This window comes from Hylaeus anthracinus, unplaced genomic scaffold (genome assembly GCF_026225885.1).
Source record: "Hylaeus anthracinus isolate JK02 unplaced genomic scaffold, UHH_iyHylAnth1.0_haploid 12000, whole genome shotgun sequence".
Taxonomy (NCBI): Eukaryota; Metazoa; Arthropoda; class Insecta; order Hymenoptera; family Colletidae; genus Hylaeus; species Hylaeus anthracinus.
The window spans coordinates 4,275,179-4,302,608 of NW_026534347.1; the positions used below are offsets into that span (position 1 = coordinate 4,275,179).

General features: G+C 41.0%; 1 protein-coding gene across 2 annotated transcripts in view; it reads right to left on the minus strand.

The window, feature by feature from the left end:
* Positions 1-27,430, minus strand: part of LOC128890073 (semaphorin-2A) — a 311,724-nt gene that overhangs the window by 14,664 nt on the left and 269,630 nt on the right. For both annotated transcript variants that reach the window (XM_054148268.1, XM_054148267.1), the window contains exons 4-6: positions 7,995-8,057; positions 6,869-6,976; positions 4,918-5,188 (exon numbers count right to left, since the gene is read on the minus strand). In XM_054148268.1, the coding sequence (XP_054004243.1) occupies positions 4,918-5,188; positions 6,869-6,976; positions 7,995-8,057 (442 nt within the window). The remainder of the gene's footprint in view (positions 1-4,917; positions 5,189-6,868; positions 6,977-7,994; positions 8,058-27,430) is intronic.

The window sequence follows — 27,430 nt, forward strand, 5'->3', positions numbered from 1 at the left end:
TGTCCCAGTGCGCGGCGATCCGACGCAGAGACGACGATCGAATTTTGTTCCGCGCTTAAATCGTCGCCGCGCGAACGGTACAGACTCCGTCGATTTTACATTATGCGATGGCGCGGGGTAGAGGCCGCAATCTCTTTCACAGTTCACCGATTAAATCGATTGTCTGACGCTTCGCCGGTGGAAGTTTGATATATTGAGGCGCAGCGGCGAGAGAAGCGGAGGAAGAGCGAACACGAAGAGGGTGGAAATCCCGGAAGAAGGAGAAAGAGGGACAGGGTGGTTGAACGGAGGACAGAGAACGACAGAGGGAGGACAGGAAAAGGAAATGTCTCGACTCGAGAGAAACACGAGGCAACCGACGAGTTTTGATTGGGCGCCGCTCGTCGGGGCGAAACGGTATTGTACGAACAGAGCGGAAAACGTTCCTCGCGGTACTCTCGATTTCGCGCCGCTCGCAAGAGGAATAATGAAATCACCCTTGGGGCTAGTTTCATAAAGTTTACAAGTCGCTGCTGGCGTATCCAGGTGTGCCATGGCTAGATTGTCACGCTTACAAATACGAAATTCTATTTTCCGCGTGTCCCTCGCGCCCCCGTTCGCCATTAGAGACGACACCCCCGTTAATAAATACGCCAAATTACTCGCGACTGGTTAATATTCGCTGACTGAACTACCCCGACCCGCGACGATGTCTCCAGGGGCTTTCCTAAATTGACCGTGTCAATCTTTTTCCATGCCTCCCTTTTCCTTCGTCATTTCTACACAGCGAAGTTTTCGAAAAGCTCGTACTTTGATACTTTAGCAACCTTGCGGAAAGGCAAGCGACAGGCTGAGCAACAGTCGCGTACAATCAATTAGATCTGTCGTCTGGCCGTTGCTTTTGACGTTATTTGTGTCTGGGGAACGACCAAGACCACAGGGACTCTGAACATCACGATCCAATGATAACAGAAACTCTGTGGTATCTAAAACGTGGATAATCTATACTACTATTATAAAGAGGTAGAGTTTGTTTGTTTGTTTGTATGTAGGGGGTAATCTCCGGAACTATTGAACCGATCTAAAAAATTTTATGACATCATTATCCCATATATAAAAGCCGCTATGCCGTGTTGCATTTCAAAATACGTTTATGCAAAAGTTTATACGAATATACATGATGGTCCACATAAATTGTTGCAACGTACGTAACCGGACGTAAAGAGGAAAAAGAAGGCCAAGCTTTCAGAACGCTCGCACGCGGAAACGTCCCGTGGATGGAAACAAATGAACAAGGAACGGCTGAGCGTCATTTGACACGAGCAAGGATCCGTGAAAGTGGACGGTCGTCAGTCGGTTATTCAGCGCTTGTTAAGCTTCATCCACCAGCCGTTCTTTCTCCTCCATCTTGCCCGTGTTCCGCATCCTCTCTTCGCGATCCTTTATCTCCCACCCATGCCGCAAATCGCATCGATCTTAATTTCATATACTTTACCGGGAACTCCGCTCTCTAAAGAACGGGACAGAGCCAAGGGCGTAGCTACTATATAACACAAGTAAAATAAGACTAGAGATCCTAGTAAATTTGCGGTCGTACTCCACCATCCGCAAACAAGTGAAATAAGAAGAACCCACCACTATGTTAAGCTTTATAGCCAGACGCAACATTTAATGAAAATAGATTTGGCTTAAGTAATTGTCACGTTTTGTTCCTCCGCGCGTTTTTATTGATGACGTTTCCACCATTTATATTTATGATCCTTTTACTATGGTTTCGACAGCTCGAACATTTTTGCCTTTACCTGCAAACGACTAAATACTGAAATCAGTATCTCTATCAATACATCACTTATTTTAAAAACTCGTGTCGTAGAAATTTCCAGAGTCGAAATGTACATTGCGAGGACTAAATAAAGTGCCTGAGACTGCCACGAATCACTAAATTTGTTTCAACGCAAATTCCACTAGAAATTCAGAAAATTCACTTTATCGTAAATAAAGCGGCCCAAAATGATTAATTACTCACGAGCTTAAGAACCGTAGCTACGTTACCGGATGAAGAAAACCAGAGAGAGATCGAGAGAGACAGAGGGAATCAGAGGGAGGCACAGGTTAGGAGTACGAGTAGCCACGTGAACCTATCCGTCTCTCCGGGGTCTCTCCTGCATTTAATCAACGCCTCTGTTAATAGACAAACTCGATGCGGGGAACGGCCCTTGATGGCAACGTCCTGTGCTGGAAAGCGTTGGCAATCGAGCAAGAGGTGGGGACAGGAGTGAAAGGGCGCCGCCTTCGAATTAAACGACGAAACAAACGGCTAATCATGCATCCCGCGGGTAACGGGGGTTGCGAACAAGGGGAGCGAGGGCAGTCGGAAAGATACAAAGCGAGGTCGACGGCGTACTCCTTCACCTCGTTTCACTCCTTTCGCTCTCGAGACCCTATGCCACAAGGTCGAAGAGAGGTCCAAAGCTGGCACGCTTCGAAGGGCGGAAAACGGAACCCTCCTGAGTAATATAAAGCAACTACAGGCGTGTTCAAACGTATTAACCAGATACATTCTTAGATTGAATGCAAAACGGTATAACCTAAAATTACAGAAAGGAATGAATATAATATCTGTTTTCTCGTCACGTTACAGACTGAGGAGTACTATTCAAAAGGACATGGAATTGAAATTCTTGAAATGAAGATTAAAGTTTGTTGCTTGAATAATAACTCGGAAGAAACAGCGTTGAACTAATAATATCATAGATAACAATTCTAATTTGAGTGGATCAAATCGTTTTTGTATAAGTATTTTACCCGTTTTATGAAAATATCGATGTATTTCAATATTTAGATGGTGACACCAACTTTGAAGAAGTAGATAGTTCTTTATGTACATATTTGCATCTTCATAAATAACGAGACGTCAACGACGTTGACTTTTATCTATAATAATATTCTTCTCTAAGTGATTACACCGGTACCGTTACAGGTACGAAAGTTTACGTTGCACTTTGTCGACTTGTCATGCGGAAGAATTTAGCACACCTGTGGTTTCCTTCGTGGGGAAAATTAATATCAAATCAAGCAATTAGTACTAATCTACAGTATGATTCTTTATTACGTTTCAATGACGATCGATAATAGTATGAGCTTCGTAACTTGCTCGATTTTGTTACATTCTGTTCAATATCATTGCCATTCGTTAAAGTGCTTCTTCGATTGTAAACCTCAGGTTCAAGTTATTATATTAATATCGGAGAGTTTCAAGATCTGGAAGTAATTTGGATTGTTTAACTTACTACTTTTTGGTAGGCGGATCTAATATTGAAACTTGGTATACAGAGGTTTTCGGAGACGCTGATCCTGTTTGAATTCGAAATTTGAAAATCAATACCATAGAATGTGAAAGTGAAACTTTCTCATCCCCCCTTTATTTATCTTCACCTTTCCGAAGTGTGGATGCAATACGTACAATAAATATAAAAAAAGAAAACATATCAACCGTAGCCACCACCAACAAATTTCGAGCTGATTACCAGATCCTACGATTCCGTAAACGAAACACGTTCTAATCTACATTTTCCAATTTCCCTTCGCCGAATTCCGGCTGATGTTTCGCACGGTAACGAAAAATCGAGTGGATCGCGGCAATCCCTCCACGGTCGATCGGAAGCCCGCTAAAACTGATTAAAGATCGACTCTCGGGACGCAGGGCGATGTAAAGGGGCGTTTCTCCAGCCAGTGATGCGAAAAACTTCGACTTCCTCGACCCTTTTCTCTTTTCGTGGAGGCTGCCATGGACGAGCATTTAGTCGGGGAAAATCGTGGACGGGTGTTATTTTATTACTCTCCCGTTCTTAGAACCGTACACCCTCTCTAAAGCCTGACGGTGTACTACACCGTTGCCCTCCGAGAACCGCTTTCTATCTTCCCCACACCACGAACACAGCCTTCTTTGCACGGTTTTCCGTGGAAACCCTCGACACGCTCAATGACGGAACTGTCAGCCCCTTTGCCCCGCGGGGAAAACAGCCGGCGCCGTGGTATCGGCTTTATACGCAACTATTTAAGCGTGGTACGTGTTTCTTGCAACGTTCGGGCTTCGCTTCAAAGAGCCTCGCCATGTAACGAGAAGGCCTTTTTCCCCTTCGCTCTTTCGCGTGTTTCCTCAGGAAATCCGCATTCGGATACTAATGAAAATTTCTTTGTCGAACGAGTACGCCTTAACGAGAACCTTTCGCTAGGTTTCGCGGCTGACGCTGCTCTCCGCGAATCGACGACGAATGGTCTTTGCTAACCTCTTCGTTGGCTACGAATTACACCGTTGGTCTTCTCTGAACTTTCGTTCAGGACTGTCGTTCTCAAACTATTTTAGCGTACTCGAAGTATGTGGTTTATGCGTTAAAAGTGGAAACAGAACAGGTTTGTTCGTTGTGCGAGAAAAATAAAGGGAAAGAGACGATCAAATTGGAACACTTTTACCTGAACATTTTAAATTCTGAGTGATTTTCGGTCGTTCCTTTCAATCGTGTTATGCTGGACAATCCCGTTATAACTTTGAACACTAAAGCTATCAAACAATTTCACCTATGTACTTTAAATTTCCTTTCAAAGTCACTCAAGTACTAACAATGTACTAAACAACGACATCGATGCAAGTATTTGTTAGAGATCCTAGAATTTAAGAGACCCTCCAAAGTGGTCCAATTTAGGTAATTTTATTCCATCCCCATTCTACTTCCCGTTCCCTTGGAAATCGATACTTTAAAATCTGGAAATGGGATAAGTAACGATTTCGAATTTAAAGTATCAATTATAACGATTCCATCTCGTTAGGGTTCGTGTTCCGTGCCGTAAAACGTTTGACGATAGGCGGAGTACTAATTCCTCGGATATTGCCTCGTTTGAGACTAAGAAGAAGAAATTGCCGAGTAGAAGGGTACTTACTGTCCAGCCATTTGGAGTCGTACTTCAGCGTCCTCTTGAAGCTAAACTCCTTGTGAGTGGTGGTTAAATTGTAGAGATCCGTACGGAAGATCACGGTATCGGCTTTCGTGAATTCGGCGTTGGTGCCGGAATAAAGTGCTGGCAGGTTACCAGGATTGCCCTTTTCCACCCAGACTGCCGTCGAATTGTCCGCGGGATCGTAAGGACATTTCGCTATGCCTTGTCCCACGCCTGCGACGAACTCGTGGCGAGATAAGTGGGTCAGATTGCTCTGTGGAATAACACATGGGGTGTATTACACGTGTGAACTACGCGAGTTTACCTGCTACGTTAAACTAAATTCATAATAGTGACGTTGTTTCTGCCGAGTACTTCGGAAATGGTTCTTTTCATTCTACTTTATTTTTAAGACGATATTCAGTTCCCGATTTTCCAGTCCAACAGTCACAATTAATTCTTTATTCGCAGAAATAATGTATTTTATTAGGTTGCTATAGATGAAATGTAGTTTATACAAATGAAGCTGTAACTGTATAAAACTATTTTTAATAAAACGTTGTACATTTAATTGAAATAATTTTCACATAATTCTGTATTTTTATTTATTTTGGTTGCGTTTCTTCTGTTTCGTTGCAATAAGATGCTGCATTAATTATACAATCAGAAGGTAGAAAATGATGACGAATAAGTTAATTTTCTAATAAAAAATCGCCAGCTTTGAATTTTTCAAATCAACGTTGAATTATTGTGACATTCACATAACCTTCTTCAGAGGCTAACTTTTTGCTTTTAGATTTATTTGCGTTGATCTTGATTAACATTTTGAGGGAATAGCGGCGAAGAGTAATGCGACGCTTGCCGAAAGCGGAAAATTTAGAGCTAAAACGACGGGTTTCTACGCAAAGGCTGCACGTTACAGCGCGAAACTCTATTACACGCACGGGAGTCGTAATCTTCGACAAAGCGAGACCAATATATTCTTTGACTTCATTACACGGGTGCTTGAACGCACGATTCATTTGCCTTGCTACGTAACTACGGCGCTTACGGCTTTGTGTTGGTGACAGATTCCGCGTGAAATATTGATGCTCCAACGAAACGACAAAATACAAAACGTGGCGTCAAAATTACAGTAAAAGAATGTCCCTGGAATTTGATGTCATTCAACATTCTGTCAGCTCAATTATTAACGAGTATTCAATTTACTCTCAAAGATCACAAATCCAAGTGTAATTCATACCATTAATTCTTAACAATTTTACCGTCGTGATGCGTTACAAAATATCTTATTGTGTATGCAGAATGATTTTAGAGACCGTAACGACTTATGAATACTTCATAAATTAAATAAACAAGTTGAGCAAGGTGTCTCATGGTTTATTAATGTTTGTCTTTCTGTGATCTTTAGTTGTTTAGAAAATTAAAATTTTTCTTAAGTGCAACTATATTATATTTTTACGTAAAACACTTTACATTTTTTAGATGTCATGACTTAACCTTTTTCAAAATGTAATAACAACTTCAACTTAATATTTGACTGCAATACATTTATGCATTAAATATACATATACATTAAATTATACAAGTATGCAGCTACCCTTGAAAGTTCTATCCTTAATTTTTCTGTATTTTTCGCAACACAGAGCTTCCTGTACTTTTGTTTCGAGATCATCTGGTAACGATGTTAACATCAAAGCGAATGCGTTAAAATGAACAACAAGAATAACGATATTTAAAATTGTGCATAAGTTAGTAAAACTGTTCTAGAAAATCCTATCATAGATGCGTCTCCTACATGATCCGTTTAATGACCAAGAGTTATATACTAATCGCTAACGATTTTAAAAGTAACGACTTTAAGAAACAAGACCAATTAAAATTAAAAAGAAAAATCTAAAAAATATGAAATAATTATGTAAACGAAATTAATGTTTTGTACGTAGATACTTACGTTGATCACCCAATCCTTGGGCGAGTGAGCGTTCGTGCCGCAAATGTAGAGTCGATTGCCGTTTCCCATTGGCTGAATCACCCTTATGTGATTCCGACAGTCGAAGTGCTGGAAAAGAAGGGGAAGAAAATTGAATTTTCGGCGGGTACGCGCGAAGAAAGGTTAGGGGCAGAGGGCGTGGGAGACGCGAGGACAGGAGTACGATACGCGGACATGGATTTTTCAGAAAATTATATAAAATGCAATCGAAGCAAAGGGTAGTGCCGTGATCGATCACGTTGGCCACGTATTTCGAACCGAACTGGTATGCGAAAAATAAATTGGTTTCGTCGTCACGTAGAGAATATTTCACCTGACCTTACACGTCCGCGATGCGTACGAAATGAAGCCGTTTTAACACTTTGAGGCGCACGAATTAAAAGAAAAATAGAACTCAAGCTGCACAGAAGAATAGTTTCAACAAGTTATTAAAGCGTTTTGATTTGTACAAATTTCTGATTTTATTTATTTAACATTTAACGTTTATTCATAGCACTGTCAAGTGAATGAGAAATAAAATATTAAACTGTAGGACTATGAGTAAAATATCCTAATAAACTTTTGTAACATACATGTTTTACAATAAAAATATTACTTCAATTACTCTCAGTTAGAATATTTCTTTTATAAACCTATATGTTGCAGTAGCGCTAAATTACTTCCAATATTTTTTCATAAATCGTGGCTATTTGACACATATTATTTTAAGAAGTTATTTATTTAAAGAAAATTATCATAAAATATATCTTTGATTCGAATGATTGAATTATAATCGTCAAGGCACGTAGTACTTTCCATCGTTTGTTCCATTTTTGGGTGAAAAATCTCAGGATATTCCAGCTCGTTCGTTTCCCAGATCTTTTAGAATGCGTATACATTTTTTTTTTCTTTTTGCTCGTGACGTTTTTCCACAGCTATTTCCCCCGTGTTTCTCCTCTCAACGTTTCATTTTACATTTCCGTAATTACCCTACCTCTACGTTTCTGTTTCAAGCGACGTTAATTAGATTACCTCGATATTAAAATTCCGTCAAAAGGCAACAGGAGCCGAGCGATAAATACGATAATGAAATAAAGAAATAATTCACCTCTGACTTCCCTTTGGACACGCAGTTCGCCACGTTGTTTGCCTCCAGATTGAGGGCGTCCCTCTGAAACAAAAAAGAAACAAGAAGGTTAGCTTATCGCGGAAACAATTTCCTCGAAGCATCCCTTAGTCTATCATACTCGTCATCGTTAATTAAGTATCATCAACTTGCTTGATTTTAAGCATACGACAGAAGGGTCATATGAAAATTGTTCACACCCTACTCGCTCGTACCGCCAGTTTAGGAGACACCGTGTATATTTAACATTTCTCTCGGCATGTTCGCAAGCCTCCAAAAATTTATAAGGTCCGCGAACTTTGTCCTCGGAATACATCGAAGGCGCATTAAGAACTATTGTCTCAAAGTGTGCCAAGACAAAACTACGTACTAAATTCGACAAATTATCACGGGATTCCACGGTGTCGCTGAATGACAAGCGTTTTCACGCGACGAAACAGTTAAATATTTGCAACGTTTGTCCTTATAATGCGCTCGTCCCAGGTGAAACGATTAAAGACTGTACAACGCGAGAATTCATTTCGCGAGCTGGCTGCCGACGAGCGGGAAATAGGACGATCATTAAGAACGCAAACGTCAAACGACCCTCGGGAACTCAATTACAACGCACACTCGTCGCGATATACTTTTAAACTTCGTTAGCCCCGTCCATTTTATGGCACCTTGCTCGGGAAGCGACGACGAAAGACGGGTCGATAAGAAATTTCAGTCGACGAGATGTCGACACGGGGCGGAGGAAAATGAATCTTTCTCCATTGGAACGACCGTTGAATGACTCGACGCGAGACGTTGGCTGGCTCGTCGAAAGCTGGGAAATTCTATTTCGGCACCTGGGTGCCATAATTACGAGTCATTCGGAGAGCAGAGCGGCGGGATCTTCGTCCGGGCCATTTTCGCGTTCGTTCGACGTTCGTCGGGCTTGGCAGCTGTCCCTCGTTCCTTTCTTTGACGACGAATGCTCACGACACGGTCGACCTTAGCGTGAAGAGGTGTCAGGAGTGCATGCTTCACGTTTTGCAAGCGCGCAGAAGAGGTCGGCACTCGTGTCATTGTGCGGGTCGCGACACCGCGGCAGACGACGGATGCGCCACTCGTTCACCTTTCGAAACTTACTGCTACGAATGCGCCCTCGGAATAAGGTCAACAGACACAGCTATGGAATAGGCACCTTGAGGAGGTATGAAGCCTGACGACATGTCTTCCATTCTATGGCAGATTCCTTTTTCGTTATGATCGTTTCCGTACAGAGTCTGCCAAGCAATTCGGACAGACTTGGTGTTTGAACCATTTCGTTGCTAAAGGCGTACAGACAGAGTCGTCCAACGGATATTACCAACTCGGTTTACGTATATTTTACGTTTATGAATATTATCAATTATGATACATAGCAAACATTTATGTAGACAGCTTTGAATGGTTTCAAGTGAGCCATATTCTGATGTTATTAGACTTTCTGTTAGTAGACGCGTAGGGGACATGCGAGGGTCATTAACGTTTGTTTAAATGAGATCGTGTATTTTTGATTGCATCAGTGTGAAATGTATACCAATGTAAATTATACATAGTGTAATATATTACACATAATATAATAATATAATATTAACATAGTAAATAATACTAAAATTTATATGTAATTCTATTTCAAAGTATGGCGTGCCTTCCTGCCTCCCTGTCAACCTACCCAGCAGTATATCATAAATCACATGAGAGGACCTATCGTCCTATACAATATTAAACAAAAACTTTGTCGAAATCATCGAGACATGTGAAATTTTACTTAGTGAAAAACAGTTGGTAGTGCCCCTTTAAATAAACTATTACACATACCGAGCAATCTTTTCCAACACCTTAGAGTAGCACTATGTGCAACCATATCAAACACAACCGAGGAAACCTCTTAAAACACGGTCGTATTAGTATGCCAGGAGCAAATGCGTGGCATACGTGGCGTCCTAACGTAATTCAGAAAAACGGAAACCGCAGGCTTGCGAACCCTTCGGTCATGCGTTCCGACGCCTCGAGAAGAGCCCCTCTCTTTCGAGCGTTTCGTGTGCCTGGAGAGGTTGGGGACACGATCCGGAAAAGGAAGTGGTTCGTTTGCACGGTCAATCGTCCGAAACGCGTTGGCCTTCACGATCGATCTCCCGTGGACGTCGCGTGCCGCTCCCTGGCGGTGTCATTGCCAGAAACGGCGTTGATCCTCGAAATTGTCCTACCCCCGACCCGGCCATCAAGGGAAAACCCGAAACAGCACCCGGTGCCGGTGATCTACGGCTAATAAATTAAACGAAAGAATTGTTTTTGCTTCGTGCATGCGACCGACCGACGATATTTGTTATTCGGGCGATGCGAAAGACAGCAACAGGGACACTCGAAACGTTGAAACTGTAGGACTGCGTATCGTACGCTCGACTACGGTTCCTTTGGCGATATTTCACGTGACACAGACGATTATTAATATTGCATCACCTAGGTAACGTTGTTCTGTTCGTGGCAACGCGATGGAATATATTATTATTTATTTAATACCCAACAATGCCCCCTGAAGCATTTTATTATCTGTATTCATCTGTATTCATCTATATTCATCTATATTAGATGTAGTGATCATGAAAGTTTCTGGTCAACTTCAGTAGTACGTAATATTTAGTTTTATTACATGATATGATACAATGAAGCGAGAAGTACTTTACAAACAGTGTCACAACGGTAAATTGATAATTTTGTGATTTTATTACATACAGAAGAGAAAATTAATAAAATAGAGAAACATTTACACCGAAGTAAACAAAAAGTGGCTATTGTAGTTCCTGGTCTTTCTTTTCGAAACGTACTGGATATTTTGGAAATTGTGCGTTAATAAATTGTAGATATTAAGTACAACTAAATATGTATCTACGACGTTTAATTTTAGGTAGCCGCCTTTTTTAAATGGGTACATATCTCTTTTGCCTAGAAATTAGGAACACGTGCTTGAAGGCCAGGTCTTTCATGAATTAATTTCTCATAAAAGTTTCTCCTAAAATGTAAATTTTCTTGCACAGAAAGAGGGTGAAAGACGACGTTCGACGAATAAAACTGCTTTCCAATCTAACTCAAATTAAGTTGCTGCATATGAAATATCGGATTATTCGATCTCGTAAATATATTATCTCTATCTTTGAATAAACAGAGTTGGTACCCTGGTATTGTTTATTATAAACTTCAGCAGTATAAGGAACCTAAGTATGTTGAGCATGTTCGAAATAATTCCCGGGTCTAGGAAGTACAGACAATACCAGTTAAATGCGGATAGACTACTCAAATTACAAAAATAATATTCTAAGATAAAACAGATTTTTTACTAGTAACGAATGCACGTGCAATCTCCCCAACAAAATTGTGTCAAATTCGTTGGTAATAATTCCGACTAAAAGCATTCGTTTATAACAACGTCATAAAATCGTAAATTATTTCTTTGAAATTCGGAATTTCATACGCAACACCTTCAGCTTGGTCTAGAAAAATTGTTGAGATTTGCTGATTGTTGAGATAAATCGCGGGTTTTACAATGTTTCGAGGTGCCGGTGACAATTCGTGGCATTTGATTTCGTAATTGTTTTTCGGCCGAGGTGGAAAATTATTTGCTCGGTCGGGATGATAAAATGAATTGCTTCGAACCGAATCGAATCAGCCCCAGGGTTGCGGCGAGTGCAGCGTAAAATGGAATTCCTGCGCGAAATTCTATTCTACAGGCTTCCGTTGCTGGAACTTTGCGGATTGCACGAGTCCGGGCAGACTTACGACGGCCGATTTACGCGCCTCGCTTCGAACGAACGTTTCAATATTCGCTGCAATTGCGATCGTTAAGTGTTCCTAGCTAGAGAGAGAGAATTTTGGTCCGCGCGGAAACGGGATTCATGGCACGTAAAAGAAATTCGATCGAATTTGTTTTATTCAATAAAGCTGAACTTTGTTACTTAGTGATTCGCGAAGTAACTGTACAATATGAATTTTAATCTCGCCATTCACCATCCGTAAATTCTTAATATTGTTTATTCACGTAATAGAGAACATACCATATGTATTACAAAGATTAGATGATTCACACGTCTGTCGCAACCTTGCAAAGACAGGAACGCTTTCTATGCACATTTATTATGGGAACAGCGTATGAAATATTGAAATAAAGCTTTCTACCAGCAGTGCAAGTAACGATGCTTGCCTTTCTCTCTTATTACCAAACACGTAATTGTCTAAATAAAACGTGGGTTCATTAAAGTTGAAATGTGACTTGTGATTTCTTACTTCACCGCCAGTTAATTAATATCTTCTTTCTTCCTTGACCCGCGACGTTTAAACTTCTGCTTCTTAAGCGCGTCGTGAGCATACAATGAATGTGTATGTACCGTATTACAGGCATCACCGCCTACTTATCTCATTGTGTTTCATTCCTCTGTCCAATAATTAAGTTCAATTTGCGTAAGAGTATATATATTTGTTTGTGCCGTTAGCTATTGTCGCCGAGGAGGAGACTCTAACATACTGTTATTGAATATTCATGAAAGATTCCAACAAAGACAGTTCCTTAGAGATACGATAATTAAATAGCCCAGACAATTCTCTAACTTTGTAGCAAAAACCTTGATTTATGTATACATTTACAGTTTTTATTTCAATGTAAAATAGAGAATTCAATTGTGAAGTGATATTCATTTGCTAGGCAAAGATACAAGTACTTTCGAACCAACTGTTCCTATTATTTCGATAAGTTTCTACGGTATCTGCATTTCTATGAAATAACTCTTGTTGATGTGATTTACGAATAACTCCATATTTTTGTGGTAATGTTAAACATATATTGATACAATAAATTTATAACATTCCAGCTTATGATTTCAGTGATTTATTTGAATGCGAGATTTTCATATTTCTAAAGAACGATGACAAGTTCTCTTCACAATCATCCTCGACAGAAGCGTTCGATAGCAGTCGTATATTCGCGACAGTGGTTAATCACACGCGTAGGATCGCACGTACGTCCACAAACACGAGGTACGTAAACACTCCTGCGCGCCAATAGCACCATCGCGTCCGTGTGCAGGTGCGAATATATAATCATCTACAAACACACGCGCAACTGTGCGAATCACGCGCTTGCGGGGGCGAGCGATAGGACAAGGGGGCCACAGGTGGATGCGCACGCACACGAATGCGTAATCACCTGCAAACGTACGGTGTCTAAACAGACTGCGTACGCGAGCACACGTCGCGATTGTACGATTACGCGCTCGCGCTCCTGCGAGCGTGGAATCGCGTGCACACATCTTGTTCTCCAAGTGGTCGTGGACCGTTCCATCGCACAATCATCCAAAACGTGCGTTTCGGAAGGCACGAATTGATCAAATTAACTAAATAGCCTCAATTCGACCACTTAGAGATCAGTGTTATTTCATGTAGAAAAATACCAAACGTATCATTCTTCATTGAGAAAAGTAATCGTATACAATTTGTCTAGTAACACTTTATAATGTCACCTGTAATTTTGAAATTATTTGCTAATTTTGCTTCAAATTCTCCACCCTGTATGAGATTGCGGTTATTTGTAGGCAGATCTGCTTTAGATTCGGTTTGTCTAAAAAACGAGTAATGTTTGAAGTTTCGTACGATCATCTTTCAAATAAAGTCATCGTGGTTTGTTCATAGACTACTTAGAAATGATTGATTTCATTTTATCTTAAGTTTCTTTACGCCAGAGAAAACAATTTTCAACAAAGTGAGCCAACTCCCAAAAATGATGTGAAATATCTACTACTACTGAACCTGCGGATTGTGTGCCTTTATGTAGGATAATTTTATAGATGATAACAATTATATTAATTAATGAAATTTATTTTTCATGCATATTTTACACTTTTTCATAAGCAATTATAACTCCACAAAGAATATCAAGTTTCACATTTTTCCCTAAGAAAAAAAAAAAAAAGTGTTTCTTGTGCAAGCAGCACCATTTCATTTGAAATTTTCGTTCTTCTATACAAAATGCGGTCTTTGGACTGCCGTGGTAACGTTCCGGACTACTGTGTGCTCACATTTCCCTCGCTGCCCTTGTATTAATTCCGTTCACGGGGCAACGCGAATTTTCCCGACTGCACGCGAAATGAAGTATGTAGGTGAGATCGGTATCGTTCTCGTCGAGAGCCTAACGAACTGTTTGCGACGCTCGACCAACGACGGGGATCGTAATGTGGGCTGATTCCGCTGGCTTTGATCGCGTTCGTTGACTCGAATGTTAATCGCGTTTCGATGGAGGGAAGTGCGCGAATGGCTTATAGGAAATAATCATTTGCGTAGCCGGCGTTGCTGATCGAAATTGTTGCAGGCGCGGATGAGAATCTAAATCCCGTCGACGCCCTTTGAAGTATCGTTTGCGTTTCGACGTGCGTGCCGAAACAATTTTCCAACGAGTTTGGATCATTACAAGTATGCATTCAAATAAAGTTACGTCGATGGAAGATAATTTGCAATATCTGCTCGACCGTGCGTTATACTTCTGTGAAAAATTTGAAAGTGAAAGCTTCACATGACAAATTTTTATTCTATATTTTCAACGTTAACCTTTTTCAAAGGTTACTTAAATATACCTAGTTATTTTTACCATTTCATACAGAGATAAGCAGATAAGAATTAACTGAATTTTCGTTCCGTATAAGTGATAAAACGAGCGATTTTAGTGAATAATCCACAAAAGGATTTAAATGCAATCAACGAGAGAGTCAGAGTGATGAATAATCGTAGCAAAGACAAAGGCGACTGATCTACACGCTCGCGAAATAATTGTTAGTCAAGGAAGTACGTTAGTGGGATAATATAATCATTTTCAGAGGAGATCTGCTCAGGTATAAAGATAATCTACTTACGAACTACGGTTACGCTCGTTCGTTGTGCACAATTATTCAGCAAGTATAGCACATGTGGCTGGTGAACTAGTTCGACTCGAAGACATTGATATACGCCTCGCATTTCCTATGCAAAACGACTACCAAGTCATAACTGAATACACCCAGCGCACTCTCATTGCTCTGTAAGTTCCATCCGCCTTCGATCTTATGTCGAGATTGTCTTGTTTCCTCTTATCATATATACATTATTTTTATCCGAAGACATTAACGAATAATCATCGTGCTATCTTTTATATGGTCTACGTGATAACTGATTTACGTCAAGTTCCTCTTGCACACCTCTTCGGGATCTATTCCTTCAGCGTCTCTGTGCGACTAACTCAACAATACTCTTGGATACTCCTTCGTACATATTTTATAGACGTAGCCTGACCATTACTCTTAATATTTTTGTTCCCTTGGTGCTTCAGAGCCGCTTAATCTTCGATAGTTCAGGTCTAGTCTCGACTGGATTAGTTTGCGGCGGAACCTTCCACACTCGCTACCAGTGCACTTTCATCAATCCTTATTCACCTAAGTTCGCCCCAACCATCGATCTCTTTCTCTACATCCTTCGTTCTAATGCCGAATGTTCCCACGTCTTCTGCACTTGCCTATCTAGGTGGCCTTATCGATCAGTACACTGTAGGATCGCTCTCAATCGACTAATTAAAGCCGATTCCATGATTGCGAATCACTCTAAACTTTTTCGCAGAGTTATCCTTTCTTCAATTCGAGGGCAGAAACATAACACGTCTTTCCTTTTCTAATCATTTTAAACTTTTCCGTCGAGTTATTCTTTCTTCAATTCCAGAGCAGATATGTAATACGTCTCTTTGTTTGTTCGTTCTACCGACATTTACAGTAAGTGTCTTAAACATAGCAACACTGCAGAGTGAAGTCTTCAAGTTTGTTATACGTTCTATACACATCAACATGTTCTTATCAAAATTAGTAGAAATATCATTCAAAGCATGTACTTTGAATACATTTACGAAATTCGGTCCATAGAGGGTTAAGAAATCCAAACGCACTTCTCAAACCCAAGATTCAAAATAGCTGTATACAAGGTGATGTCCCGTCGACATCCCAATACCGCGATCATTTTCAAACGTACCAGCGAGAATTGCGTATCACTTGCAATTGCCCCATGTAAATTCCGCTTGGCGTCCCGTTAAAATCATTTAACGATCCGACCACCCTCGGTACAGCTGCGCGTGGCCGTTGATAACGACGTATTACTCGTTAAGCAGCCCGGTGCATTAAGGCCGCGATGTTACACACGGGCTCGTCGGTAATTAAAAGCGAAGCCATTCCCGGTATCCGCACTTAACCGTAAGCCGGCGAGGATCTTCTCGTTCCACTAATCATTACTATCCGGCGGTGAGCGTGAGTTAGAAATAGCTGAGCTATCGTGGGGTCGCCGCGGTGGAATATCTTTGAAAGGAAGAATGGGTCGAAGACCGTGGCCGAGGCTGCGTCGAGTTCTTCCCCCTTTTCTTTTTTTACGCGAGTTGAAGGGTCGGATGAAATGAAACATGTTAATGGTATTGGCTACACGGAAAGGGTGCGACGGGAAACTACGCGGGTACTTTGTGCGAAGGAATTGCGCCCAGTCCGGGTCATTAATCGACCAAAGGATTTATTTTATAGTTTATCGCGTTTTCGTTTCGGTCAATGCGCGGACAAGGAATCTTGCTGGGTAAGAAGACTCTTGTAGTACGGAGTCGTTCTTGTAGCGAATTAACCCTTTGACCGCGGGACGACTTTTGCTGGAAATTCTAAGAGGCGTAGAGGTGTGCATTTAAAAAAAATATCAGCTTATAGAGAATGATAAGGCGGAACTTTTTTACATTAACAGTTTATTCATAGGACGTTTAATTTCAGAGATAAAAATTGAAAAGTTAGAAGACCTTTTTCCTTGAAATTCAATGTTTGCAATGAACTTGAAACTTTTCAATTTTTATTTTCAAAACTAACCGTCCTATGAATAAAGTGTAAATACAAAAAAGTTCCGTCTTATCGTTACCTATAAGATGATATCTTTTTTCTATAATTTATTTAACGAATATAAACATTTCTCTAAGCCCATTTCTCGAGGACGCATGTAAACGCCCTTCGCAGTAAAAAGGTTAATATCGCTGTATCCAAATACGGCGAAGATCGTAAAACATTTTGATTTCATGCATCCACGGAGCTCTGAGTCGTTAATTAAGCGCGCTCATTTATGAGCTATGGTAACATTGAATTGTTTTGTGGGAAAATGAGTCGTAGAATCTAATGTTGGATACGAGTCGACCTTTTTCCATTACCACCGGCCGGCAACATAAAAGTTTATGTAACTCGTAAAATTTTCCCGCCATTACGTTCAGTTAATATTTGTAACGCACGGGGCTGCACTGTCCTCGGGAATATAACTTAATAACCACGGAGCATCGCATAAACTTTGCACTTTTTTCGCTCTTTCTCATAATGAAGCGAAGTTAGCACCGTGGAATCTAAGAAAAATTTCATTTCTTTCTGCGGCTTAATTCTTAACTTCTTCACCTTTGGACGATCGCGCGATTTCAGTTTATATCAAATTCCACGCAACGGAGATTATTGCGAAGCTTATTAAAAAAAAATCATGCGTTGAAGATCTGTTAGTAATGCGTTTACTACTTAACGATGGATTACTCTACGTCATTCATTGATAGAAATAATATTACAGTATGCATTACAATATAAATGTTTATAAAATCAAGTTACATAAAAAAATAAATAAATGCTTGATAGATACGAAGCTGAAAATATACATCTCTGTTATAAATTACATATGACTCATAATTTTGCTTATTCGAATCAATATTCGATTTCTTACGCAATATATAACAAGAAAAAGTGTACAATTCAAAGGACGTTACACATAAATACTTAAAGATGTTAAAAGAGAGCATTGACTGAAATGTGAAATACTAATTCAATCAAGTCAACGAGGTATAATCGAAATTATGAAGCTGAAGCCTCGGATATACCCTATGCCATCCAAGGGTTGACAAGATGGATGCAAAACTCGGTATTCCGTCGCTTCGACTACGAGATCAATAATACAAAAAATATCTGCCCTCTCGTTGTAGGGTCTAGAACGTTTCGCGTCGATCAAAGACCTAGAAGTCACGTATGCAAAAACAAAGGACCGAGAGCGAACAAACGCGGCCAGCCACAGACGTCAATTCGTCTAACGGTTCAATTTCAGATTACAACCTCGATATCCAGACCTCCTTCCAACGTCGTTTTTCTAACGAACCTCTCGTATAACCAGGGACCGGTTAACGAGCTCGCGAAATGGGAACGCACCTTAATCTCGCTCGGTTTCTGATTAAAGGCTATGTTCTCCAGTCCTTAATTCACTAAAGAGCAGCAGAAAGTTCTCGAGCAAGTAGACGGAGACCAAGAGACGCGGCGAACCAGACGTGACGGAGGAAAGGGAAGTTGAGAAGGAGAAGAGCAGACGCAAGTTACCTTCTCATCGTTATACATTACATTATAAACGAATACTTAAAGTCCCATTCGACTGTAGTCTCTGACATATTAAGAACGTTTTCTATTAGGTTACTTCTCACTGGTAGAGTGTAACACACCACCACCAGGGCTTTAACTTAGAAAGAGCACACTGCACGGGTATACTGCATGGATCCCAAGGTTGAATCAGGTTCTCGATCTCGCGGGACACTCGCGAATGCAAGGCGGTGGCAATAATATTGTCGCCTAGCTGCGGTGCATCATTTTATCGTGTTGCCTACAACGCCATTAACTTTACGGCACCGGCGTGCCTCCCGGCATGCAAACGCCTCGACTTCCATTACCGGGGACGGTACGCCGACTATTAAACAGAAATATCTCCCGTCTCTGTGCCGTTGGTCTCAACCCTGAACTCTCGGGGAACCCAGTTTTCGCGGATTTGCTGGAGGAAGGCGGAGACGACGGATAGAGAGAGGCCGCGGGATCCCCGAGCCGCGTTTACACGCTCGGTAAGCAGTCTGCGAGAAACGTCTGCCCGTCTTACAACCGACGAAAGTCGTTGACGCTTGCATTTTGAGACGGCGAACCTTACTCCGTTCCCCCTCCGGTCTTTGCAGCTGTACGCCGAAATGTTGCGAGGCAGCAGACAACCTGCAAAGGCGCGTCTCCGACGTGAGATTGCGCGAACAGATATTTGGAGGATATTCCAGGATGAGACGGGATTTCATTAAGGAACGCGTGGATTATTATTTTCTTTTCCTCTTGGCAGGCTCCTTGCGACCAGGAAGGAATTCCGGAATTCCTTCCGAATCGTCTACCGCAATTTAAACGACGTTTCGTAACGCGAAATTAGATGTCTTACGGTTGGTTAATGACGTAAAACTGATTCGGTTGGGGGTTAGATAGCGGTAATTAAGTTCAACTGTGTGTAGTACATCTTACTGGAAAGTAACGTCGTTTTTAAATGCTTGTTTGTCATTCAACTCGTTGATTTTTATCGATCTGACATTGAAAATTTGCACACTAGATAACAGAAGGCTGTTGATAACGATGGCGATTGCATAACTGATTAAAAAGAGAAATTTATCATAAAAATCTGTTTGAATTTAATGTAAAAGAGACGACATTACTTTCCAGTCTACCTAATATAATACAGTATTTTCTTGTGTTGTCCGTTGAAAGAGACATTGTTGTCTCTGTATTAACATTCGCTCGCAACAACCTCGCTAAAAACGACGTTATACATATGTTTTGACGCGTTGTCATGGAAGGCGCGAGACGTGTTTGATATTCACATATTTTTCAAACCAAGCGAGCTCGCTTGCTTCTCCGCGTCTTTGCATTTCATTAGACCTCGTCAAGTCCTCATTTACCCGTTAGGGAACAGAAGGGACAAAAAGTGCGGCTGGAAAATAGGTCGACGCTTTTGTAGGTTGCCTCACGGAGCCAAGGCATCAAAGACAAAGAGATTTCTTACCGACGAAATAGACTTCACCGAAGGCACACACGCATAAGGACTCACTAGTCGCGTTTCACGTTTTCCTTTCCTCGTTTTTATACGTCACATTTATCCAAATGTTACGAGTAGACTGCGGTTGTTTATGCATTTATAGGAAATGAAAATATGGGAGAATCTATGAAAATGTGCACAAATGCAAAAATATATAAAATATCAACAATAATATACATGTTACATCGTTTAGAAGATAAGGCATACTTTCATTTAAGTTTCATGCATAAATTCAGTTATGCATAAAGGCTGAAAAATTTCAAAATATAAGTGGTGCTATAGTTATGCTCCACAGTGTAGGCACTGACAAAATAGGACGACCATTGCTAAACGATTTTAGAGATAAAGACTATTCTCTTCAACAAACGTACTAGTAAGTAGATCAATATTCGTATTATTTGGTACAAAACTCCATCCCTTATCAATACAACATAAGGTCGCCTGTCAACCCTCCGAACGCTTACGTTTCCTAATCAATATCACCTCCTATTCAACATCCTAAACAATATAACCCAATACCCGATTGAACGGTCACCAACAATGCCCGGATTTCTGCCAAGGACCTATTCAACTATTAATCCAGCCATAAACCTTCGGAAAATAACATAGCTTCGTACTATCAATTTTCAAAATACCCCAAAATATATTGACACATTCACGACCGCTGACGTGAATTCACGATATTTCAAATTCTATTTCTGCTTAAAAGAAAAAAATTATAAAGATCTATCTATTTTATACACTACATATCAACAACATTGATATTTCAAGATATATTTTGTAACTTTTATCTTCGTTCTAACGATACAAATTTACGATGTGCAGCTTCAGAATTTTATTATTTCCGTCAGTACTCGATATTAGAAACGTAAAATGTATAATATTAATGTTAACGAGTACGACTCTTACAACTTTTCAGCGAATATTATGACGCTCCTCCAATGTTGCATAAAGGACGATGATCAAAAATAGGCATTCTTGGACCATCGAGGATACTTGAAAATTCTCGAAATCAGACTCCTGTGGAATGACCCAGTCGCTAAATGATAGAATAGATGGAATCGTGGCCAACGAATGCAATCGTTTCGAGGAGCGGATCGAAGCGGAAGAACTGTCTTTAGGAGAAGTTGCATCCAGACGCAAGAAAGGCGGCCTGATTACGTAGGAAAGGTGAGAGGTTTGAGGACTGGTACCAGGCTACACCGAAAACACCGTGTCCACATGTAATCACTACCGCGCCGTGTCCCACTTCGGATGAGCTCGATGCTTTATGCTCCTCGTCTCCAGATCAGTCACGGTTTCTCTCCCGTCTCTTCTTCCTCTATTCAAGAGGTCTACAAGCCACCGGTGGGCACATCAGAGGGTGGCTTTAGACTTTCGGCATCCGGCCCCGGCTTGATTAAGCTCCTGGCTAGGTGATGATGTCGCGAGCAGAACCAGAGGTTGTCATCCACTCGCTAAACTCTGGCGAACTCGTTGCCACTTCGTTCGGTTCGTCGTCCCCCGACCCTCTCTCTTTGTAATCCTTGTTTCAGCAGTGCCGGTTTAATCATCGGCGTCGTCGCAAAACTGTCGCGAGTTTGGAAATTCCACCAATTGCGAGGCAAGAAACGCCGACTAGTAGGTTTCGCTTCAAGATCTCGAGACGAGCTGATTTCTCGTTAATGACGATCAGCGGAACCGCTGGTTCTTTGCTGGCCCGACTTCTTCACTGGCTTCCCCTTTCAAAATTGATTGCTTCGATTCAGGGATAGATTTAACTCGTCCGTACAGGAGTCGAATCTGATATATTTAGTGCATTTAGTTTTACCATTGCGTTTGCATTACTCATACCGCAAGGATTCGAATATTCAGAATGCTTATTACCTCTACTATGTTTCTCTTTAACTCTCTGCGGTCAGATGCATTTAAAATTTTCCCAACTTTTTTTTATGCACGATGGAATATTTTTTAACGCATCTCAGATAGTTGACGTTACTCCTAGTCATTGAGTCTAATATTTTTCTGTTCACTGCTCGATCTTCGGAAATTAATTTCGACCAGTAAATAAATCTCGTACAACAAATTTCATCTACGCGGATTTTTCCAATTTTTGACGAAATGATTCAGGAATTTGAATAGAGCAAAATTCGTATGTGCGATAGGAACAACGAGCGCCGAAGATAACTGAAAACGAAGAGTAATTCGATTCCGTTCACGTGGAAACCGCATCGAAAAGGTAAAGCTTCTTTCCTGATCCCGATGAATCATTCAACAGCGAAACAAGTTTACTCGCGCCTCGAGAGGGACACAATTCTGTAAAAGTGAAATCGAACCGCATTCCTAGATGCGACCGTCGTTAAGTATTAATGGAACCGTTGCTTTTTACGAATAACCTTTTGAACGGAAGTAAAAGAAGGCGGTACATCAGTCTATACGACGGCTGGTACAATTTACCGTGCTGAATTATTAAAGCACGAAGACTACCGGTTTCCCAAGGGTATCGACACCCCCTAACCTACGAAATTCGAGGTCCGTAATGGTACCTGGGAGTCGCGGTTAAAAATTCATCGGGCTGAGCCACCGCGGCGCTTTTTATCTCATCAAATAGTAACGCGCCGCACTGAACCGTTAGAAGATAGAATCGTTCCGTCTCCCCTACGTGCGCGCTATATGCTAATAACCCTCCACGGGAAACAGTGGCTAACAAAAGGACAATATCACTGTGCGAGAAACTGTTGAATTTAGTGGAAATTTTCAACGTTTCGATGTCATTCGCATTTTTACGTCGTATTTGACTTTAACATTTTCTGCGCGAATATACTCGCTAGTTTATAAATAAAGTTTTGCTTTCAGAGACATGTATTTATTGTTATAGATATGTGCTTGAATAAATATTGAACTAAACGAGTCATTTAAAATTATTTTGAATGAATTCTAAAAACCGACGAATACCGAGTATGATTATACTCGCCGCCACTGAAAGTATTCCGAACCAACAATGCAGGAGTTGATCGTTAAACGCTCTTGTTGTATAAAACAGATTTCGTTTCCAAAAATCTCGAAGAATTTTTGGTAAACTTTACTGTAGCGTATAGGACCTGTATTTTCAGTGTAACGCTTCGTTTGCATGTGTTGATACTAGTGGTCGATAAAATTAGTGATTACAATTACTAAACAGTCGGTAATCAGTGATTATTGAATAATTTATAGCTCCGAATGATTAGAAATTAATGATTTATGATTTCAGAGTACAGATGCAGTTCATGATCACCGATTACCGCGAAAGTTGATGATGATTACGATGGTAGCCACGAAACAATCATTGGCAAACTATGGTTGATATTCGCGATTCGTGCGCAATTTTCTCATGAATGTCGGGAGATCTGATGTAACCTGATACACACCGAATCGGCTTTTGTACGTACCGTTGGTAACGATCCGGGACATATCGGACCAGCTACATACGTCCCGGAACCCATGGGACTGAGCAGAATCCAATATAGAACACTCGTAGACACAAATCCAATATTGAAGACCCGTGGACACGCTAACAACCACAGGCTTGTAAAATCCGACACAGATGACCTCAGATTATAGTAGAACATGATACCACTGAATGTGGGATTTATCGGATACTACAGTGGTGATTATCGAACTGTGAGACACGATACGGACAATATTCAGACAGTAGAAGTCGATGTTAACGCTTGGGAACCCAGAGAAATTCACGTAGAAGATTATGAAATGTATCAGATACAGTCTGCTTGGAATTCAGGAAACCTAACGTAAGGCTTCGGCTACCAGAAGGTCAACTGGAAAATTTGGGACTGTTATATCTCCGAGACACCTGATTATAAGGAAACTTAACAGCTCCTTGGATCCAGCGACATACGGAAATCTCTCTGGTTCCCGAGACTCTGACATCTGAAAGACATTTAAAGGTTCTAAGATTTGGAGTTCGCAAGTTTTCTAGAATAGTAATGTGAAACTAGCCACAGATGTTTCTGAAAGAGTTTAAATTAATCGAAGTATGTCGAAATCCGGCTAACAGATATAACGATATATAACAAGATCTCACGATTACTGTGTTCGATGAATACTTACTCTGAACCGTGATTCTTCTTAATATTTAACGGAAGACTGAATGTTACTATATGCATTAAAAATATTCAATTACTTCGGAGATGTACATAGATGTACAGAAAATTTACGATCCTCTCTTGCAATAATTCGTGACTCAAAAGGCTGTAAACTTATCCCTAACAAGACACCTCATAGTTGGCAGTGAATGGGTTAATCCCACCAATTCTGGTACTCGTAGAGTTGTCTATTACTATTATATCTTAGGAAACAAGGATCTTACGATACGCAAAGTGAGTAACCACGAAAGAGCGTCTAATAAAGAAACGAAGAAAAACAAATTTCGCGACAAGTCCAAACTTTTTTAGGTGCTATGGAACCTGGAAAATTTGCTATCTCTGCAGTTATAGCAACAAACGAGAGCGAATGGACGTAAACATACCAATAAACCAAGCAAATTTTCTCTAGATTCGTGAAGATCCGAGGGGACAATCCCATCTTCGCAGCTTTGCTCTCACGCAAACAGGATCCCCGGTTCTTGGGTCTCATAATCGAATATACATATTCAGGTCTCGCAGACGCATTAGATAGCCACCGACGGTACGCATAAAATTTTCGCGAGCCGGTCTAACGGTACGAAAAGTGCCTTTCGCTGTCGATCGCCGTCGTAAGTCACTTTTTCTTAATGGAACCCGTCACTCTTCGCGCCCTTCGACGATTCAACAAGGAAGATAGGGACAGAAAGGAAGCGCGCCCAGGAACACCGGAAAATGGAGAAACAGAGTGGATACGCACGTTCGCGTATCCATGTATACACGTCGAAGGGTGAAACAGGATAAAGGAAAGAGTGGAGGTAGAAGGAGCGAAAACCCGTGATTCAATCTGCATTCAATATTGATTTCAATCCGATATCGTGGATTTCAATTTTTGTGATTTACTTCTTACGCCGCCAGCGTAAAAACTATATGCATGGTGAAAAAGACTGGCCAGCCTGTTCGAAAGTCAACCGGAATGCATACCGATGTCACGTCGCGCGTCGTCATCCATCAGAGTTCGATCCTTGAATAATTTCGAATATTGTGCGATCATAACGGACGCGACTAAAATCGGGCCGCGAGCGACGAGAAATGAGAATATCTTTCATTTCTAAATGACATTAGCGTTACTTTGTCCTTCATTTTTCTAATTCTAAAGATGTCGAATTAGAAAATGAAAACATTATAAGGTATAAGTTTAATTAAGACTGTGAAATTCACAAGCTCTGCTACACATTATTAACGAAATCGCTGAATGAATATTTTTCGTAGAACATTTTTTAACCAAATAACCGACTTTTTGTATTCGTTTCATCAAACTTATGTTTGAATTACTATTTATTATCTAATTAGGACATCGCGGCTATCATCGAGAGGATGAATTGCCACCACAAGCTACGTATAAATCGCGTGAGTATATTGTTGAACATTCTATGACGAGTATTTAACAGAGTTCACCTGCTGTGTAAACTTAGTACGATCGAGGCAAACCAATAACTCCACCGTGTGGAGTTACTCCAATAACTCCGACGGTGTTTATGAACGCAAACACGAATAGAAGTATGTTTCGTAGGAACTATCGGCAAACCATGTATCAATAATTCGATCAACCTCCAAAAATGCTTTACTCGAAAAACGAATCTCGCGCAATAATCAATTACCCACATCCAGTGCGTGAATTATGCAAAATCCTTAATTTCATCGTCGCGTTCTAATGGACTGTAACATATTTCAAAGTGAAAAGAATACTATAACATTAAACTGTAAAAAAGAGTTAATTATTTCAGAGTTTCGACTTAATTTTGTGTAATAAATCACTTTATTTACACGTGTTCAACGATTTTCGCGACTTTCCAAGTATAATCGCAATATTCGTCCTCTATATCGACTGTCCATTCGCAGCTTCAAAGTTTCACGAGTGGAGGGACACAAGGGACGAGAGAATCTTTCGAGATATCCGTATCAATTACAGAGAGTCAATGAGGTAGAAGAAATCCCTAACGATCAGAGTTCCAGGACATTTAGCCAGAGTTAGCCGAGGTTGGGGGTAAAGGACAAGTATCATCGACAGGGGGATAACAAATTATCGATCCGATTTCACAAATGAAGAACTCGTTCGCGCGATATATTTCGATAAATTACCCGTAACCGTGCCGACGATGTATCGCAGGAATGGCGTGGATTTTAACGACGAATGCGAGAGAGCTACAGTTCCGTCAATTGAAATACGCCCCGCGCGAAATTATTCGATATTGAGTTTAACTCGAGACGAAGAAGAAGCGCGGCGTTATAAAGAAAAGTTAAAGTGCTGGAACGGAATTTTCTGGCGCGCTGGGAAATGGAGTAGAGAAATGACGGAAATGTTTCTTTCCAAAGCAGCTGCCTCTCTCGCTATTTCTGAACAGGTAGCACGAAATTTCTTTTGTTGTAAGTTATGATAAAAAGAATTGCGCATTTCTTGAAAACGTGAGGAAATTCTCCGCTTGTACGTAACAATTGTTTCTGGATGACTTTACAGGCATCTACTTTCCAAGGTGTTATTCCCTTCGCACTCTATTTAGGTACCAACATTGTCTGCTGCTAGTTACAACTTTGCATTCACAAGACTGCATAGCTTAAGCGTTTGGAGCTCCATCCTCTGTCCTGCTTCGGCCATTAGTAAGTCGTCCAGACCTCTTGTAGGGATTCGGATACAGCCGCACTCTCGCGATAAACTAATGCCCTGAAGAGTTACTAACTGCAAAATTAACGTATGCAATCGAATTTTGCTGAACAATTAACAATTGTATAAATATATAGTTTTGTGGGGTATACATGCGTGGGGTGTTCGTGTGGCGAAATACGTGAATTGGTATCTTGTCTATAATATATTGACGTTATACTTGATATTAAGAGGGTTCACGCAAGAGTATTAATTAGTTTAGTAGTACTATAGGTAGCATATTCCTCCTCTTGCTCTCCGCGTTTCGCGGTTTAATACCAGTCTGGAAGCATTTAGACGAGGACGCCGTCGTCGCAAGGGTTGTATGGCTATTTGAACACTTTCGCCATAAATTCGCGGCGAGTGGGTACTCGAGGCTCGTTCGCGCCGCGCAATGCCGCCGCCGATCCTTCTCCCTTTTCGCGATTCTCATTTTGCGCCCTTGGCTCCATCGCGCGAGCTGTTTACGCGCACAGCAGCCGGAGTGTCGCGGCTTTTGGGCCGATTCGAGGCTCGTTAGCACAGCTGAAGTGGCCGTTAGGTTTCAGTCGACCTTCGAAAACGCCAAGTGGCCCCTGGAGAAAGGAACGAAACAACCGAGCTCCCGGCGACAGAGAAAGGGAAACAAAGCGACGATAAACAAGAGACACGGTGGTAATTAAAAAGTTAAGCTGCTAAGTAACGATAGA